Source organism: Tetrao urogallus, assembly GCF_951394365.1.
Source record: "Tetrao urogallus genome assembly, chromosome: 6".
Lineage (NCBI taxonomy): Eukaryota > Metazoa > Chordata > Aves > Galliformes > Phasianidae > Tetrao > Tetrao urogallus.
The window spans coordinates 36930225-36949391 of record NC_136819.1 but is presented as its reverse complement, the minus strand read 5'-3'; the positions used below and the strand labels follow the sequence as shown (position 1 = coordinate 36949391).

General features: G+C 45.1%; 1 protein-coding gene across 1 annotated transcript; it reads right to left on the bottom strand.

Annotated features, from left to right (window-relative positions):
- Positions 1–142: 142 nt before the first annotated feature.
- Positions 143–16943, bottom strand: PAX9 (paired box 9; the record flags this gene model as incomplete). The annotated part of the gene is made up of 3 exons (XM_079537101.1): positions 16246–16943; positions 14131–14270; positions 143–397 (listed from the first exon to the last, which is right to left on the bottom strand). Exons 1-3 carry the CDS (start codon positions 16925–16927, stop codon positions 143–145), a joined length of 1077 nt encoding a protein of 358 aa, XP_079393227.1. The 5' UTR covers positions 16928–16943.
- Positions 16944–19167: the final 2224 nt, after the last annotated feature.

Sequence of the window (19167 nt, the reverse complement as noted above, 5' to 3'; positions counted from 1 at the left end):
TCTGATGCGGCCTTCAGCTCTTTCAGTCCCGAAAAGTCCTGCAGGAGACAAGTCAGGAAAAGAAAGACCGGGTTCCGCCAACATGAGGTGAGCAGTCTGTGAGCCCGGTGCTGGGGACAATTGGCCTGGAGCAGCTCCTGCATCAGAGAGCGGAGGCCGTGACTGAGTGGCTGCCTTCCCTGGCTGTCTGCATGCCCTTGAAGGCCAGCGAGGCAGGGAGGTCACAGCCATGAGGGGAGAGCGGCGTGCCCGCAGCGTGCTGCCAACCATGGCCTGCCATGTAGCTGGAGGGAGCTGCGCTGTATGGCATGTAGGGCGACACTTGAGCTGACGTGGCGTAGGGAGACATGGCTGGTGCTGATACGAAGCTTCCAACTGCTGGGAGGCCATTGTGTGCCTGAAAGGAAAGGGAGACACGTTTCTATGGGAGACATTTTAGACATAAAGGAAAAATTCTTCGCATTGAGGTTGGTCAGGCACTGAAACAGATTGCCCAGAGAGGGTATGGATGCCCCATCCCTGGAGGTGTTCAGTGCCAGGTTGAATGGGACCTTGAGCTGCCAGATCTAAGCGTCCCTGCTCATGGCAGGGAATTGGAGCCAGATAATCTTTAATGTCCCTTCCGACTGAGTTTATGACTTTAGGACAAAACCTATCTGCCATAAGGAAAGCTGCTGAGGCTTTGTGCAGGAGCCAGGACCAATGATGCCCATGTGACAACTGGACACAGATACCTGGGAGAGCCACTTGTCGTCATTCTCCTGGATGTCCGCAGTGCAAAGGTGCCTTTGTGTTTTGCTTTTAAGACCAGCTATCTGCATCAGACCCACACACCTCTCCTAGGAGCCTATCTATGGCCATAACTATCTGCGTAAGGACACATAAGGAACAAACGTCGAGAGCACGACAAGGAACAGCATGTATTATTCTGTGATTCTGTTATGAATTGATATTTGGGCAGTCCTTTGTGGAGCTAGGAATTGAACTCAATGATCCTTGTGTGTCCCTTCCAACTCCTGATATTCTGATGATTCAGTGAGTGTGACCTCTTTGTATTTTGCCCTGCAATGCCAGGGACTCCTGCAGCCCAATGGTTGCATCTAATGCTGATGTTCAAGACCTAATGCTACTGCTATCTGTGATGGATCCATCACAGCACCCCACCTGCTCCAGCCCCAGCAGGCTCAGCCCTGAGCTACAACAGTCAGGCATGGGCACAAATCCTGACATAACACTCCCCATAGTGAAAGGTAACAAGTAGCTGGGGAATTGAAATATCTGAAACTCTTTGGTAACTATTTGCACAGAGCATGAGTCAGAACTGTAGTATTGTTACTGATGATGTCTTTTAAAATCTGTTTTCTAGGTGTCTCTAATATAACGTTGCAAATGTTCTTTGCTCACAGCTTCTCGTGGTTTCAATAGCACTTCTGTGCACAAAGCAATTACAGGGCTAGGTCTTTTCCTGCAAGCTATTTTCTTAGGTCCTACTGTGGGTAGGGAGAAGGGTTTCTATTTAAATAAGGGAGAGTCCTTCAGTCTGCTGGGATAGGATTTCACAATGAATGACTCCTTATTTAAATAAAAAAGTTCAGCGTTTTACTTCACACCCTGTAAATGCTTCTTCAGCAGAACAGTAACAAAACAGGATCATTTATCTTGCTTAGGTTTTGATTTGTGTAGTGTTTATGTTTTAGTATCTGTGGTGGTTTTTTGTTTTTTGTTTTTGTTTTTTTACCAAAAAGGTTTTCTGAGTATGAAAGAATGGATATTGATTCAGTAGATCATGTAATGTCTGCCAATTTTTCAAAGATTTAATCACCCTGTAAAACTGGAACTACTCTGGACAGTGCAGAGCTGAAAAGCAAAACAGACATTTGTTGCTGCTGAAATTTCGGGCACTGTTAACATTTCACTTGATCAATCTCTGTCCAAATTGCACCTGTTCAAATTTCCAGTATTTATCCCCATAAATGGCACTGTCCTAGTTTCAGGTTTATGTTTCCTACCATTGTACTCAGTTCCACTGATTGGACAGTCTTCTCATTGCTGCTTGGGAAAACAAGCAGCAATCCTGCTGTAGTCAATATAAATGTGCGCAACAATCTAAAACAGCAGGAGACAGTGAGGGGATTCCAGCCATAAGTCTCAAATAGGGGTATTAATTAGTACAAAACATACAGCTGCAGCAGCAACATAATTGTCATTCCAAATCCATAAACACTTTGTTGAGGCTGCACGCACCTTATTCTTTTGAAAATCCAAATATGCGACCTGACCTTCAACTCCAATTACATGTCTCCTACTGTGTCTCAGAATTACACTTTAGCCTCGCTTCTAAATATCGGCATTTTCAGCAATACTAATTAATACAGACCCTCAAATAATTGCTCTGTAAATTACTATGCTTCTTAAATCACATGGAAAATTATTTCACTGAATTTATTGAAGGTAAAAACCATGACAGGTCCCAAAAAAGCTGCTGCTCCCCAAGCTCCATGCCTCTTCCACAATGTAGAAGTATGAAACAAGAAAAGAAAATATCTCTGATTTTCCCAACAGTAACAAAAAGCTTTTCGTGAGGCCAGTAGAGGCAGATTGTAACACAGGCATCAAGGCCCACAGCCTAATAGAATCCTGCAGGAAGAATCACTGCTGAGGGCTGGAAGGAAACCTAGAGCCAGTCCCTGGGGAGTTCCATTACTGTTGTGGCAATATGGGGCAGGCAAACTTCCAGCCCGGAGGCTCAGAGAGGTTCTTTGGATGGTCATGTGCTCCCCCAGGGCTTGCCCACTCTCAAGCAGGTTGGTGCCCAGCAGCAGGCTAGAGGCTGGAAGTCCTGTTTTAAGTAAGGTGCTTCAGGCATGAATGGTGATGCCCTATGAATACCTGGTTGTGCCTTTATAAGACTTCTCCTAAGCTACAGAGGAGGCACGTGTCCTTCCATCCTCCTGCCTTGCCACTGCTCCCCACTAAAACATGGCTCTGGGAAAAGCCAGCCTTCTCCTTTGCTGTAGAGAAGATAAAATGTTTTCCATATGCTGTATAGACTGCTGTGTTGTAGGATACTCTCTAACCACTGGTGCTTCCTTCTAAAACTCTTTAAAAAGACAGATGCTCTAACATCTCATCTGAGTAGAATAAGTACTCATTCTTAGGCTATGAATGCATCCTTCAAAGCTGTGTGCAGTGGTGCATTATGCCAAGCTGAAATATCACTTGATGCGATTGCTTTGCCACACACCTGTCCCCATCCCACTATCACAGGCCAAGAGTCTGTTGGTGGGAAAGGTAACTTCCAGCCCTCAAGAAATTACTTCCTGCTATGTACAAACCTAAACTCTGCATCCAGAGGAAAAAAAAAAAAAAAAAGTTTCTAGAAATGATGGCTATGTCTATATATGTAAATAAAATAGACCGGGACCAATTCTTCAACACTGAGGATGATCAGCATAGTACATACACAGCCCCACAGCTCAGCTTCCTCTGACCAGAAACAGGGTGGCCTCATCCACAGCCTTTGGGAGGGCGCTCTGGCCCATGCCCTGCCTGATCCTGTGCTGGGGATTATGCTTTTCTTAACCTACTGCCAAGAACTGATGTTTTCATGCTGTCTAATGTTTTGAATGTGAGAAAGATCTTGCCCTAAACATTCGGTGCAGAACATGGAGACAGATATATAGGGAATTCTGGGGACCTGTCAGATACTTGAAAGCTCTTGTCTTTTCCTCACTGAATAAATTAATCCCTTGTATTTTAGTGCCAGTTCTACCAAGATTTGAAGACTGAGTGATGTGAATGTCAATAGGTGTCTGAGAAAAGCAGGCAGCACTGGGGTGAGCCAGAGCAGTTTCCACACAGAGCAGGGTTCTGCTTCAGTGGGAGATCGTGCCTTGCTGCAAAGCAGCTCCTATAGTCCCAATTCAAAGCTGAGGGGATAAAAGAAACCTCACCTTACAGACTTAAAACTGTGCCACTCAGAAAGAAATCACTGATTTTCATCTCTGACTTTCAACACTGAGGGACTTGATGCAATGATTTTAACTACAAGGACTTTTCTGCTAAACAGCTGTAGATAGAGCAGGTTATCAGAAGGGTTGAATCTTGTCTGTCAATCCAGCACTTTTTACAAACATGACATTCACTTAAAATAAGTGGAGAGGATTAATTTCCATGAGCCTTTACATAGTGGATGAATAATTCATCCTGCAGTATTTCAGTCAGGGGAAGTGAGCACCAAAATCCAAACATTCATAATTATGAGTGTGAGAACCCCATGGTTATTATGGATTTTTAAAGCTGTTGGAACTTGTTTTAAATGAAGAGCCTCTTGAACCTTGTTTTTAAGTTTTATAAACATTTTTTTCCTTAATTCAAACCATTGATTTTCAAGGGAAACAATTTAAAAACAAATAGACTAACATGTAGTTCTTACTGAGGGAGAACGTCTCCTGTGCCAATGATGAGAGCTCCTGCTTGACTGGCTGGCTTCTACAGAGAGCAGAGGGAAACAATTTCTCTGCACTGCTGCCTCTACTGATGTTTGGAAGCAACTGATGGAATAACTGCTTCCAAATTTCAGGGCTGTGTTGTCAACCTAGAACATGTGATTTGTGAATTCAGTGAAATGTGTTCTCACAAGGGTACCTGCAAACAACAGCTGAGTAAGGTTCAGTCTCGTGCTGTCCTACTGAGTTACCATGATACATGCCAGCACAAGTAAAAGGATTATCCAGGAGGAATCAAAGCCACAGAGACTTAAAGTGTCACTTTATGTGATAAAAAATGATGATGCTGTGTGCATTTTCACCAGGGAAGGAGTTGACTCATTAGTTTTTATAGAAGGACTTGTAGTTTTAGACACTCTAAGTACGGTGCATTGCTTTCGGTCTGTTTGGGATTTGGGACATAAGGTGGGGGATAGTCTTTGGAACAAATGACTTCCATCAGCTGTTTATATTCCTACAAGTGAAAACCTAAGATCACCATCCACAACTCAGTTTCTGCTGTGCAGCTTATGCTGGTGTAACACGCCATACAGCTCAGCCTTGGCCTCTTCTTTCCTGCATTTCAGGTCACAAAATTTCTGCACAGGCTTCCCAATTAATCCATGTCAGACAAGCAATGTGACTTTTTTTTCTGCCTCGGCCATGTTAATACCAGAAGAACACTAGCTAGACTCCACTTTCAGGCATAAATTCAACTTACATCCAGTAACTGAGCTATACTGTTTTATTTCACCCCTTTTTCTGCTCTTCTTTCTGAGTGTTTTGCTTGCTATGTATGTTCTCTTGAGTATCAAAATCAGATCCTCTCCATGTGATCCCTTCATGTGTAGCTTCTAAGTGTTTCCAAAAATGACGCAGAGTTATCTGCAGTTTCTCAGAAATAGCATTCAAAACTGCAAATCTGCATTTAGGTTAATTATTATTGATTGCAATCATGCAAAGAATCTGATTCCAAGTTTACATGGTACCAATGAGAGATGGATGCCACATCAGTTTCACAGTCTGACTCTGAAGTAGACAGTTGATTCTGTCCACAAGGATGTAGATGATTCTTCTTATGTTGAAGTAATTGTTTCCAATGGTTTGGAGTCTGTCCATTGTAATGTAACTGCTACAGTATTTTTTTGTAGGGGTAATGCATTATGTAGATGAAGCATTTGTTTTGTGGAAGCATTCTAAATGCTTAGGAAGCATTTCTTGAGAAATTACACTGGCTTCAAGACCAAACTAGCTGATCTGACAGCTCTGATGAGCTTGGACATGACTCAGCCCAAGCTCCATTGTCAGAGCAGCAGAAGCTCTGCCCGTGCCATTGCTTCAGGAATGCATTTCTGGTTGCTGCTTTGTGTTTCTAACAGTTCCTTGGGTGGAAGGAAGCCTCCCTGCCATTGGATCAGTGAACTCAGCAACTGCTTTTATCCTCCAGCCCAGGGCCTTTCCCCAAAAGCAAATGAAACAGTTCCATGGAGGTGTGAGCACATTGTTGTGAACAGCAGCTCCCAGCAAACAGAGTGGCCTTGGCTACAGAGCATCACAGACACTCTCACAGTTCATTTCTCAAAACAAAAAGCTTTAACAATTCCTGGAATTCCTGAATGTCCTGAAAACACAGGCACAAGTAGCTACTGGAGGAGCCATTTTTTTCCACAGCAAGCGAAAAGCATAGCAGGAAGCCGAGCTGAGTATCTCATCCTTCAATCAGAAGAGCAGATGACTTTAAAAACCCAGAAGATAGCTGATGTCCTTTGTGACGTGCACATCATCAGTCAAAAAAGTGATAATAGGGAGACTAGGAGCAATCAGTGCAAACTGAAAGCATAAAGGAAGCAAATATGCTAAGTCTCCCTTTTTAATTAGAGGTTAAATGTGATTTAAACATCAGAGCAACACATGGGATCCCGAGGGAAGAGTAAACAAATTTTCAAAGTAAAACATCATCAGCAGGCATGCAATGGAAATCTCATTTTAGAAAACAGCATTACCTAAAAATGTAAGAATACACCTATGTTACTTTTAAGCTTTTAAAATAAAATATTTTGGTGCATACTGTCGTTAATGAAATTAGAGCTAGATTTTGAAACTGCTATTCAGTACATCAGCATCAATGAGAAAAATGACATGGTCCTAAAAGAACTCATTCAAAATCAGCATCCCCCTAAAATTAACGTCCTACAAAGGTAAGTCAGAGTTACCAAAAAAATAAACACTACAGAAGTGAGCAGTGATTTCATTTATGCAATTTATTATCTTTGTATTAAGAAACTTTTGAAGAAAAATGTAATAAAATTGCTAAGATGGCAAGATGTATTGATAACCCAGTCAGAGCTGATCCTGCAAACTACTTTTGCTGTCTTTTCCTTATATTGGAAATTTTTTGTGCAAAAGTATGTTCATAGCTCATGTTAGACCATGTCCATATTCTTATATGATGACCTTCTTTTACTGAATATGTTTCCACTTTCATTTTCTGTTAATGGAAGCAGAAGAATAGAATGGACAGATTCTGAAAAGTGAAAACATCTTCATTAAATGATTTTGAAGTCTGAAAAGCCTTGAAGTGGGAACATTTTGTAGGTAGGATACTACTTTGAAACATGTGCCTTAATTTTCGATAAGAACTGGAGAGGTAATACACAGAAATTGAGGAGCTTCTAAAATAGCACATGGGTAAGATGTTTGCAGTCAGTCTGTCTTGCAGCTGAGCTGGGTTGATTCCCAGAACATTAGGCTTTGAAAAATAGGAAGAAAACTTTCAAGGCTGGGAATTACAGGATCTCTTTCTTTCTATGTTGTATAAAGCAATGCTGATATTCTATTAAAAAACACAGTTAAAATAGAAAATATGCAGCCTCAAGTGCTTTGCAACATCGCAAACGTACTCAGTTATCCAATTCTATACCATCTCTCTTACACTTAAGCTTTTATCTTTGCATCTGTTTTCCCCGTTATTAAATTCAGTAGTCCTTGCATTACTCTATACCACATGAGCAAATCATGCTACTTCTAAAATAAAGTTCATCTGCTTAATAATGAGCAGATCCTATTCCCTGTGCTTAATATGTTTTTTTATTAACTTAAAGTTCCTTCCTTTACTTGTGGGCATCCCCAGCTGCACTGAATAACATGAAAATCAGATAGGATCAATTGAGTGTTTTAACTGAAGCTACGACATGCATCAAAATCACTCTTAATTATATTTTCCTATCAAATTTTGAATCTTAGCCTCTTCAGGGAAATAAAAACATTTTTTTGGAAATAGTATTAACTGGAATTTACACACCATCACCAATGCTTTCCTAAAGGAGTCATGGTCATTTTACATCTTTTCCAAAACCAACTACAACAGAAACAAAAGAAAAAAAATAAAAAACCTTTTTCACAGAGACTTAAACAGGGAAAAACGATCTGAGAAATACGCTACAAAAATAGCAGAGGGAAGGAGAGATGGGAGAAAAAACGCTGAGACAAGGTGGACTGAGGGAAAATGGAGTACTCTCCAAGGGAAAAGGGTGAGCAAGTATTTTAGATGCTTGCTCAGAACAGAATTATTTTAGGTGATTTTCACTGTGAAATTATTTCTATCACATAGGAGGCATCAGGCACATACTAATAAGTCAGCCTAAAACATTTCCCAAATTTGAGTATTGTGCAAGTGCTATAGGTTCACTGAATGGTTGTTTTCCATTCACACTCCACTTTAGGAAAAACGTGTAAATGGAACTCACCACCTTTCCAATGAACGTGTTGCCTCTTAGGTTATTTTCTATTATTTAATAAGCTTCACAATTCTATTTACTCTGAGTACAAAGTTTGATTTCAATTGTAAAGATTAAACTTGAACTTCCTTTAGAGAGATACACTGTCCTTAGTAGACAAAAGGGAAGCTCAGGAAAAGTCATGCCTTGAGAACAAAGTCCCAGGAGTAGAACTAGCAACACGATCACATTGTTTTGAAACAGATTCTCACAGTAATTCACCCTAGTATTTTGGCAAAATCTGGAGATTTGCAGGGCAATTATGGGCATTAGACAAGTAAACACAATGAATGGAATAGGCATTTGTTCTTCCTACAGTGATGTTTTAAACTATGATGTATTAGCAAAAATCTGTATGAAAAAATGCCTTCTTTGTACAGTATATGTAACAATACATTGTAATTTAAATATAGCTTTATTTAAATGAAACTGAAGTTGATGGGAAGAGATGTTACGAGCACAGAGACATCAAAGGGATTTTTGCTGGTTAAAAGTTGGTAAATATGGGGTCAAACTGGTCATACCCTCACTTTGTCCTCTTTGGGGAAAACCAAAACTGCAGTCCCCTTTGTCTAACCAAGTCCTGATGCTGTGGAGGCAATTACTGAGAAGCTGGCAAGTTAGGATGGGTGAAATCAGAACCCACTGAATGGACATCATTATGATTAGGCATATACACAATCCCTAAAAGCTGACAAACTGCCACAACAGATGAACAAACTGTACAGCCTTTATCTACCTTTCACTCTCCTGCAAGCACCTGAAGACTGACGATCAAGTCCTGTTTGATCTCCTTGCCCCAACACTGTTCCCTTGCTGTGACAGGCATCTCCCACCACTCTCGCCTTCCAGGCCGTGGGCCTCTAAGTCACAGCGGAGTTCCTGGCTGCTTGGGGCCTTTGGAGCAAAGGATGCTCAGTGTGCAGTCCAAGTATCATTGTACCATTCACTCACCTCTCTGACTTTCTTTATTAGTTTCATCCAGGTGGAGTGCCCTGTAGCCATGTGGGTTGGTGGGCAGGGCACTGGGTTTTGGCCGTGGAAGCAGGTGGCCAGTAAGAGGCAGGTCTCACAAATGGGGTTCGAATGGGGTGCCATCCAGATCACCTGGGAAGGAATCGGGTGCATGTAGTGGGATCAGCTCATGCCCCTCACCCACAACATGCATTGACATGGATGCCTAGACCTTGAACAAGCCATCTTAGTGATTGTATTACAATAACAGGCACTGGTCTGGAGACAAGACAGAACTGGAGAGTCTCCAAGCCAAGGTCTGAGCCCTTGCAGACAGGAAATCTGCTTACAATTCTGTTAGGTACTATGGTAAGGAAGCAAAAATGCCCCTCTCTTTAGCAGCATCCCGTCCTCTGGGTATGGTTTGGGAGCTGGTAGTTTGAACCTTTATCGTAATGAATTTTGCATGGTCCCGGAATAGGAGTTCAGTTCCCTGAGTCCTGGTTTAGAATATAAGATGCCAAATAAGCAATCTGCTAATGAAATTTTGCAATTAAAAATCTGTGTAGGAAGGTCATGTCATTTAAAGTTAAGTTTGCATCTCACTCCCAAAGAAGTAACTATATGTTGCAGGTTCTAAGCAGTGCAGATAAAAACAATTACAGATGCTTTTGCCACCACATTCACTGTTCATCCACAGTCAATATTCAGGAACTTAAATATTTATTTACATTGCTTACATTTTCTGTGTAAATAATTGCCAAGAATTGCACCTACAATTATTTGCAATCACTTGCCCCTAAAATGGAGCCTTCATTTTTACGCTGCAAGCAATGTGGAGATCAGGATTACCTCATCAGAATGCAGCCAAAGAACAGAACAAGGAGTGTCATCCCAGTGAGCTGAGAAGTCAAAATGGGAACAGCTGAGGAAGTTTTGTTGAGACAAAGGTGAAAGGTTTGCTACTTTGGGGTCCACCTAATATATCAGAGAAAGACTGCCCAACTCACATTCACAAGCCCCTCATAACTAGGAGTGTTCTCAGCATCTCCGCTAGGTTTGGAGTCAGACCTCCAAACAGGTCACATTTTTCTCCAGTAAACTCACAACAACCACTTGCCCTCAGAATCCCAGTTACAAACATTTTCCATTTAGTGAGCATCAGCTCCCTTTGACAGCATGCTTGTCTGCTTCCTGCAATACACACATATTTCAGAAAATAATTCTGAAAAAGATATGTTTCCAAAGCTATTTGCATCTCAACAGATCAGATAGGCATGCATCAGACCTCCTGTATTTTCATACACATGCAAATATCAGCTGCAGTTTTTTCACTTTACACATCCCTTACATTAGTCCAGAAAGGCACAAGCGTGAGATGGATGAAAACTGAATTAGGAATATGAGGAATATTTATTAAATGACTTCACTTCAAATACAGGGTACAATTAGATTTGTATCCCAATGATTTCAGACAGTATTTTTTCCTTATTACAGCCATTACTGTAAGCTGTTTAATGCATAAAAGTTCTCAGGATATTCATCCTTTGTGTTAGTAATATGATTATACATAGAAGCCTTACCCCCAACACACAATGAAAGTGCCTCTCAGTGTGAATACTGGTATGTAACTGAGATCCTTACAAAACTTTTACAACCTGAAACTGTCAAGCTCTCAGAAAACACTATTTTCCTTTTCAGTTTCACAATTCAGGTTCACAATTGCACTTTTTGCAAAGCTGTATGATAAGAGAAATATGCAAAAATACTGCAGTGGGAAAATATAATGTGGCTCCTTACACAAGGACAGTAACTTGGGGTATCAGGTAATTAGAAGTGAATACAAACTTCACAAGGCATTGCTGTGACTCCCTATGCAGTTTTGATGCAGAATGATAGTTCTCCAGGCAGTTCTCCAACTCCCCAGCCCAAACACCAAAGAATATCTCAAAGACCCCAGTGACACCGGGAAATTAAAAACACAGTGAAAAGTGTTCTACATTCAGCCATTCAGTTTCATGTTAAACAAGTGGGACTACATATTGCCAAGGCCAAAATTTGAAGTTTTCCTCCCTTTTTTCTCCAATCCTCTCTGAAACAGAATTCACACTCATATGTATGTAAGGGGTAAAATGCAACCAACCACTCACACTACTCTTGGATCAGCCCTGGATGAGTTGAATGGGAGCGCCCCCCAAGAACACAAGGCTGCAGTGCCCTGTGATAAAACAAATGGGTATCCATTGGAAGGAGGGAGCAGATCAATATAGTTTGAAAGTATGAGTCTGTTCTTCAGGCTCAATTCTTCTAGTCTTGTTCATGCAGAGAGAACATCCAAGGGCTTTCTTGAGAGGTAAAATATTATCTTCCATGACTGAGATGGGAGGAAGAAGTCCTTCACCCACCCAGTAGCTATGGAGTTCTTTGCAAGTTGCAGGCACTTGAATCTGCATCATGAATGCTGTCAATGCTTAAAATATAGTGCTGATATTAGGTAGGAACAGCAGAATCCAATATAGGTCCCACAAGTTTATTCATTAATGTGCTTCAGAGCACATTCCCTCTGCTCCTTTCTCTGCTCCTTTTATGTAACTGGAAGACCTCAGTGAAACAAATGCACTGGGTTCTGTGTTGCTCTGCTCCTGTTGTATGCTTCAGTGTCTTGTTTGTACGGGCATAACACTGGAGCAAGCACTATAGAGCAGTCACCTCTCTTCTGCAGGGGACATCCTCTTTCTGCCTTCGCAAGATCCAGCATTTGCAATGAGCTTTGCACAGAGAAGATGAAAATTCCGTTTACCCTGAGGTCCAAACGGAGAGCCTATTGCAGTGTAATTCTTCTGGCATGAAAATTGCCTCTGCACTTGCTCCCTTTCTCACCACTACAGCTACCTCATTGCTGGATCTGCATAAATGAGCCAATGTTCTCTCCTGTCCTCTGCTCACTTGTTTCCATCTAAAGCAATACATGTGTTAAAAAAAAAAAAAAAAGAAGAAAAAAAAAACCAACAACCACCATGTAAAGATCCAAGAATGTATTTTGCTGAGACCGAATTGCCATGGAACAGCAGCCCAGACTTACTGAGCTTCAGCAAACAGGCAGCTAAGGCAGTTCTACATGCAGCAAGATTTTTGGCTCAGTTTGCACATTTAGCCAAAAAAAAAAATACATATAAATAAATAAAAAGGAAATCACAAAAAATAAAGTATAAAAACCCCACTTTTATATCCTTATTTGACATTGGTTTTCTTTAAATATATCCTGAATTAGCAAGGTACTGAACTTGTGACATGCAAACCAACTAATGCACACATGAATGAAATTGCTGGTAAGCAAGCTGAACACCGCATGAACAGACTGGTCTGTAGTGCAAAAAAGCCCATTGATACATATTATTAAAGGGAAAAAGTGGGGGAAATCTCATCTGTACCTTCTTTCAGTGAGCAAAGATCAGAAAATGACCTTTTGGATAAATACTTCTTAGATTTTCCATCCTTTTAAACTCTGGACAATATATTTTTATCAATGAATTCCACTTTATTAATTGCAATTTTCTCCATTTTTAGATAGTGAATATCTTTAGATTACATTTATCAGATTATCTTTCAGATTGAACAAAACTTCAAAATAGAACTGGTATTGACAATAGAGCAGTAATATATTATGAAGACGAAAGTATAAATGCTGAAAGAGTGAAAAAAGGAAATAAAAATATTTTCCAACACCAGCACTGAAAATCATGCAATGTACATAGCATTGTTCCTCAGTGTCCCATTGGGGTAAATAAGATTTCATAGGTGTATTCTCCTTGAGCCTGATCCTGTGGCTATTTCAGCAGAATCAATGAATGGCCCACACTGGCACCTATGACAACGAAGCCCTGGCACAGCTGGCCTCAGCAGAAGATATTTTCATAATTTTCAGTAAGATTGCTAATCAGTTATTTGTTTCCTGATAAAATTGTGGAAGAGTAAATATTAACTCTAAGTCCGACTTTATCTACACAATCATGGCTATAACACTCTGCAGATTTTTCACAATATGCAATGAACAAAATAATAACACGATAATAGAAAAAATACAATGCAAAACAAATAGAAGACCAGTACGGGCATCACATTTTTGCAAGGCAGAATATGTAATACAGTGGTCGTTCACTATGGTGTGTCCCATTCTACCTTGGTCACTACAAGTAGCTGCACAATTTGTACTCAGCAGCTCAGAAGGGTTTGATTCAGCTCCTCTCAGCACCAAACCAATCACAGAGTCCAAAAGCAGACTCAAAACTCAGAACACGTGTCCCAGACCTCTGCCCTTGATGGGCAGCACACTAAGAGCACACAAAAAAAAGCACACTTCTTTAAAATATTCTTTGAATTCATTACAAATATGACAACAGAATCACAGAAGGCAACGGGTCTCAGAAGCCCGTCTTATGTTTTGAAATGTTTTCCATTAGATGGAAGAAGTACAGTCAGGTTTTCTTTGGTTGTGTTTTTCTGAAACCTGCACTGCCCAGCTAGCAACAGTTGACTCTTTAAAAGCTTTTCCCCTGGCATAGGATTTGATTAGCAGGCACAAAGATTTACACAGAGATTTGTTAAGTTGCAGTTATATTGCGTTGTAATAAAATTATTGACAGTTCGCAGTCTGCTTAAGCAGTTAAAAAAGCTTCACGTAGGAAGCAGATACACCTCATTTTCGAATTCTTCCCCTACCTCCCAAGCGCCGCGCACAGCCCGCAGCGCAGCCACCAGGGCGGCAGTGGGACGCGCCGAAAACAGCAGGGGCACAGAGCGAAGGAAAGCACCGAGCCGACAGCGGGAGCTCAGCCCCGGGAAGGGGCCACAGCCCCAGGGCTAAGCTCGGAGGCCCCACGCACCCCTCCTCCCGGCCGGCCCTCTCCCTTTACCTGGCTGTACTTGGCCTCCTGTTCCAGGGAGCTCTTCTCCAGCCCATTCACGGCGTGCTGGGCTGCAGGGGGGAAGCTGCTCCGGCCCAGGCTGCTCCACTCCTCCACCTTGGGGCTGGGGTACGAAGAGGTGTCACTCACTGTGGGAAACACGGGGGCAAAGGGTTAGAGTTAGACTTAAGGGGCAGCCGTCCCTCACCCTCTGCACAACGCTGAGCCCCCGCATCCTCCCTGGAGGGAGAGGCGGCTGTGCCTCCCATCCTTATGAGCAGCCGGTTAGAAGAGCATCGTGCCACCAAGGCCCGGAGCTGACTCGGCCCGGTGCTTAGCCTCTCTGGAGTGTGCCAGAGAGACTGACAGGAATCGCCACCTATGCGTGGCTGTGGACAAACAGCAGCCTGCAGTAGAAGGAAAGCTGGAGCAGCCGCGTAACGCACGGGGTTCTAAATACGTTTAGGACCAAAACTAAGAAAAAGTAAACAAACCACGAAAAAAAAAAAAAAAGAAAGAAAGAAAGAACGAAAACAGAAAAAAAAAAAAGGGGGGGGGGGAGAGATTGAGAGAACGAGGGAAAGATCTTAAAAGGAAGAAAATAAGAGAAAAACAAACGGAAAGGGTGGAAAGAGGGGGAAAGTGCCCTATCCTTTACGTGCAGCAGCCGCGGCACGGAGACCCGGGCTGTGCGTGCGCTCTGCAGGCGGCTGTCCCCGGGCGCCATGGTTCGCCCACGGCCCCCCCCGGCGGAGCAGCATGCGGGGCCGCACCCGCCCTACGAGCGGCTCTGAGCAGCCAACCTAGGGCTGGCTTGAGAAATTGAGCCCTCTCGGTAAGTGCCCTTTTCTGCTGATCTCACACTTTCCCATGAATAGGGGCTTCCTTTCCGTGTCAGCGAGGTCAGTTTATCCTATAAATCAAGGGCGAACAGCCCCAATCGGCGGCAGTGGCCGCACGGCGCTGGGAAGGAGGGGGGGAGAGGGGGGAAGGTTACACCGCGGAAAGACGCGTGTGGCTCCGCAGTGAGAAACGGGAAGAGGCAAGAGGCGGCCGTGAGGGCAGAGGCCTGTACCTGCGTGGGCAGGAATATGAGGGCTCGCTACACAATTCTGACTCGAGTGTGATAGTACACAGTATGCATTTTTGTAATGCTTACTGCCAGCATCACCTCCCCCTGGCCCAGAGCAGGCGCTGCCAGGAGGATGTTGTTACGGCCGACTCAGACACATCTGTTTGTGACAGCGCTGAGGACGGAAGCAGTTCGTAAAGCAAAGGGCGAATAAGTGCAAAAACGCTATTCGTGCGTACTTCTAAATAGAAGAGTTGTGTGCACATGCATTGCTTGGGAAAAAAAAAAAAAAAAAACCTGTTTTCTCAAAGTCGGTATAAGATAATTACTCTGCAGTGCATGAAGGATCACTTCGCATTAGAAGTGCTTCTGGAAGCGGACTGCCACCGTTAAGAAATGCAATGAGAGCAAAAATCCCCCTCCCTCCCCCGTCCGCTCACTGGGAGGGCAGAGTGGGACGCGGGGAGCGCTGGAGGCGGTGGTTCTTCCCGACTGTTGCTGGAACTACAGCCGCCGCCTGGCACCAACCGACATGGAAAAAATGTCCCTTTCTCGGCGGCAAAGCGCACTGAATAGCCGGGGAACGCGGTGCGGTTCCCAGACGGAAAAACAGAAAGAAGGTGGAAGGGATACAGGGAGCAAACCTTGGGGGTTTCGTTTTCCCGGACCACCGCTTCGAAGGAAAATACAGCATCAGAATTAAGGCAATTAGGTGACATTTGAACTTCCTGACTGAGAGCATTTGGCCTGATTGCGAAAAGCAGAGAGAACGGACTGCTCGGTAATGCCGAGGTGGCGCCTATGGCCCGACGGAGGCAGCGAACGCCTCAGCCGCACCGGCAACGGCACCGAGCGCAGCCCGGGCCGCTCCCTGCTGTCGCGTTTGATACAGCTCGGCCCTGGTGCCACCAGGGACGGTCGATGTTTGCCATCACGCCCGCAGCACCTGGACCTTGGCTGTATCCGAATCACAGGGCACATCCCACCAAAGCTCAGTGCTCGGCTCGAGTTGGGGCGCCGCGGAGCTCGCGACCCTCGGGCCCCCTCCTCACCTTGGTCCGTGATGGAGCGGATGCCCAGGATGTCCGTCACCGAGTGGGATGAGGGCCAGGTGCGGGGCATGGCCATGGTGCCAGGAATAGCAGGCACTCCTGGCGGCGTGGGCACCTTTGCTCCCGCGGCAGCGATGGGGCTGGGGTAGGAGTAGATGTGGTTGTAGGGCAAGGTGGGCTGCGGGGGTGGCTGGTGCTGCTTGTAGGACTCATAGTGGCCCTGCTGGGACAGGTTCCCAATCTTGTTGCGGAGGATGCGGCTGATGGAGCTGACCGACGGTACATTGTACTTGTCGCACACGCCGTCGGCCAGCAGGCGATCCCGGATCTCCCAGGCGAAGATGCCCGGATCCCTTTGTTTGTAGGTCCGGATATGTTTAACCACTGTGGGGGTGGTGACTCGCGGCTTGCTGCCTCCGATAGCCCCCGGTAGGATGGAGCCGGTCTCGTTGTAGCGAGCCAGGATTTTGCTGACACAGCCGTGGGAAACGCGGAGCTGGCGGCTGATGTCGCACGGCCTGATCCCCAGCTGCGCCAGTTCCACAATCCGTAGCCGGATGGCGTTGGGCAGAGGCCTCCCGTTGACGAAAACCCCCCCGAGCTGGTTCACCTCCCCGAAGGCGGGTTCTGCAAGCAAGCACACACACGGCCGTCGGACACTGCGCGGTACTCGGGAGGGCATCTGCGAGCCGATGCCACTGCACGAGGTCCGCCCTGACACGGTGTTCCTAAATAGTGGAATATCACCGAAATTAAAAAGAAAGAAAAAAAAAAAAAAAAAGAAAGAAAGAAAGAAAAAAGAAAGAAAGAAAGAAAAAGAAAGAAAAAAAAAAAGAAAGAAAGAAAAAAGCGAGAAAAGAAGAAGAAGAAGAAACAAGAAGAAGAAGAAAAGCACCAGAAAAAAACCGTGGCAACAAATGTAGGATTTCTCCGGACCGTGCACTGAGCATATTCCAAGAAAGCACATTCCAGAGATGAAAAAATGAGATCGCCCTGACAGAAAGTTCAGCTCTGTTGTCACAGGAAGAGGAATACGAAGAAAAGAAAAAGAAAAGAAAGAGAAAAGAAAAATTTTTCAGAGACGTGGGGGAGGGGGAGGAAGGAAAAGTAGTTGAGGAAATTCTTTCAAATCAGGGAGAGGCGGTGGCAGAGCTGCTCCTGCAGCACCGCCCGCGCCCCGCGTTGTACGGAGCAGTTCTGGGGCCGCTCGCGCCTACCAGCACGATTACAGCCGGCTGTAAAACAAACGTGCTAAAACGTTAACTGCTCCGATCGGTGTCAGGAATAATATACAACTTGCCACAGGCTGCGGGCATCCACTCTGCTGCGATCCTGCCTCACAGTCGCATAATAACATTAATAATAAACCGAGCAGTCATTAGCTTTTCCTCCTCCCCGCTCTACCCCTCGGCGCGCTGTCCCGACGTGTAGAAACACGAGTAAAGTCAATAAGGAGCCGCGGTGGCACATGACGGCATGGGCACGGGGCTCCCTCTCTGTTGACAGCCCCCCGCAGATCCCAGCACTCACCCATTCCTCCGAGTGGGACACCTCCGGGGCCGTTCTAAATCCCCACCGCAGCCCTCAACTCCCGACCTCCTGCTACCCCAACCGCACTCGCCCGTCGGGCTCCCTGCTTGCCGCCGAGGAGATAGCAGGGGGGCGAGGAAAAAAGGACTACGAGGAAATCTACTTCCCGGCGAGAGAGCCTTGAGTTCTGCATTTCAACCTCAGGGCAACGTGGGCAGGGCCGGGCTGGGCTGGGAGCCGCAGCCCCCCGCTCCCGAGCCCGCCCCCGGGGGCGGCCCGGCGGCCCTGCAGCCCCGCCAGTGGCCGCAGGAGATGACGGACAGCGCGGGACCGGCGGCCCTTCCGCTGCCTCTCGCGGACGTGCTCAGCACCTGGTCCCTACCACAACAGCAACTCCCGCGTAATACCTGCCAGGCGGTAAGCCGCACGCAAAGAGAAATTAGCGCAATTAGAGAGCGGAGCCGGCGCTGTGCTGGGCACCGCTGTGAGGGGCGTCGGGGCCAGGCCCGGCGCACCGCGGACCCCCCCGCCCCAGAGAGCGGTCGGGTGGAAACCGGACGGTGCCTGGGAACGCACACGGCTCTCTTGTCTTTGCTCTGCTGATTTGGCAGAGTAGGGCTTTGTTTTCAGCCCTCTTTACAGTAAAGCACTTTTTGACTACTGAACATTTCAAGGGTGGTGCAGGAGAGGGTGGCAAAAGGCGGCGGTTACGTTATCTTTTGTGGAAGCCACGAAGCTGTCGGGAATTCAGCTGCAGCCTGGGGACGAGACGAGCCGGGGTATCTCCCCGCGTTTTGATTTAATCGACGAGCCAAAAGATACATTGCGCTGAACTGCTCGTCCTGCAGCCCTTTCCAACTTTATGAAAGACAATGCTTCGTATTAACAGTTAAAAGAAAAACAAGCTGGTAGGAATTAAAGCGTGCGTGGGTCACGGCGTGTTTGGTTTGGCAGTGGGTGCTCTGGTCCCCCCCTGTGTGCTTCTCTCACGCATCCAACGTCTGTCGCAAATGACGGGCTTCTCAGCCTCGACCAAGAAAATACCGTAATTTTTTAAACTTTTTTTCTCTGAGTGATTTTGTTTGTTTGTTTTCATAGACTCCCAAAGACCCAGATCCTATAAAGGGAGTAAAACCTGAACGGGAATAATACGGTGACGGCAGTGCACGGAATATCGGCGGGTGAAATATGGATCTGACGTCTCTGGTGCGTATGAACGCTCTTTGTTATGTGAAATACTTGTAAGAGACTTTAAATGTTTAAAAAAAAAAAAAATCGAGCTAGTTTGCAGAGCCTTCGCATATCTCACGGTCAGAAACAGGGCGGATGCTATAGGGATCTCTCAGAAATTCGTGGTGCGTTGCATACGTTTTGTGGAGGAAAAAAGATGAC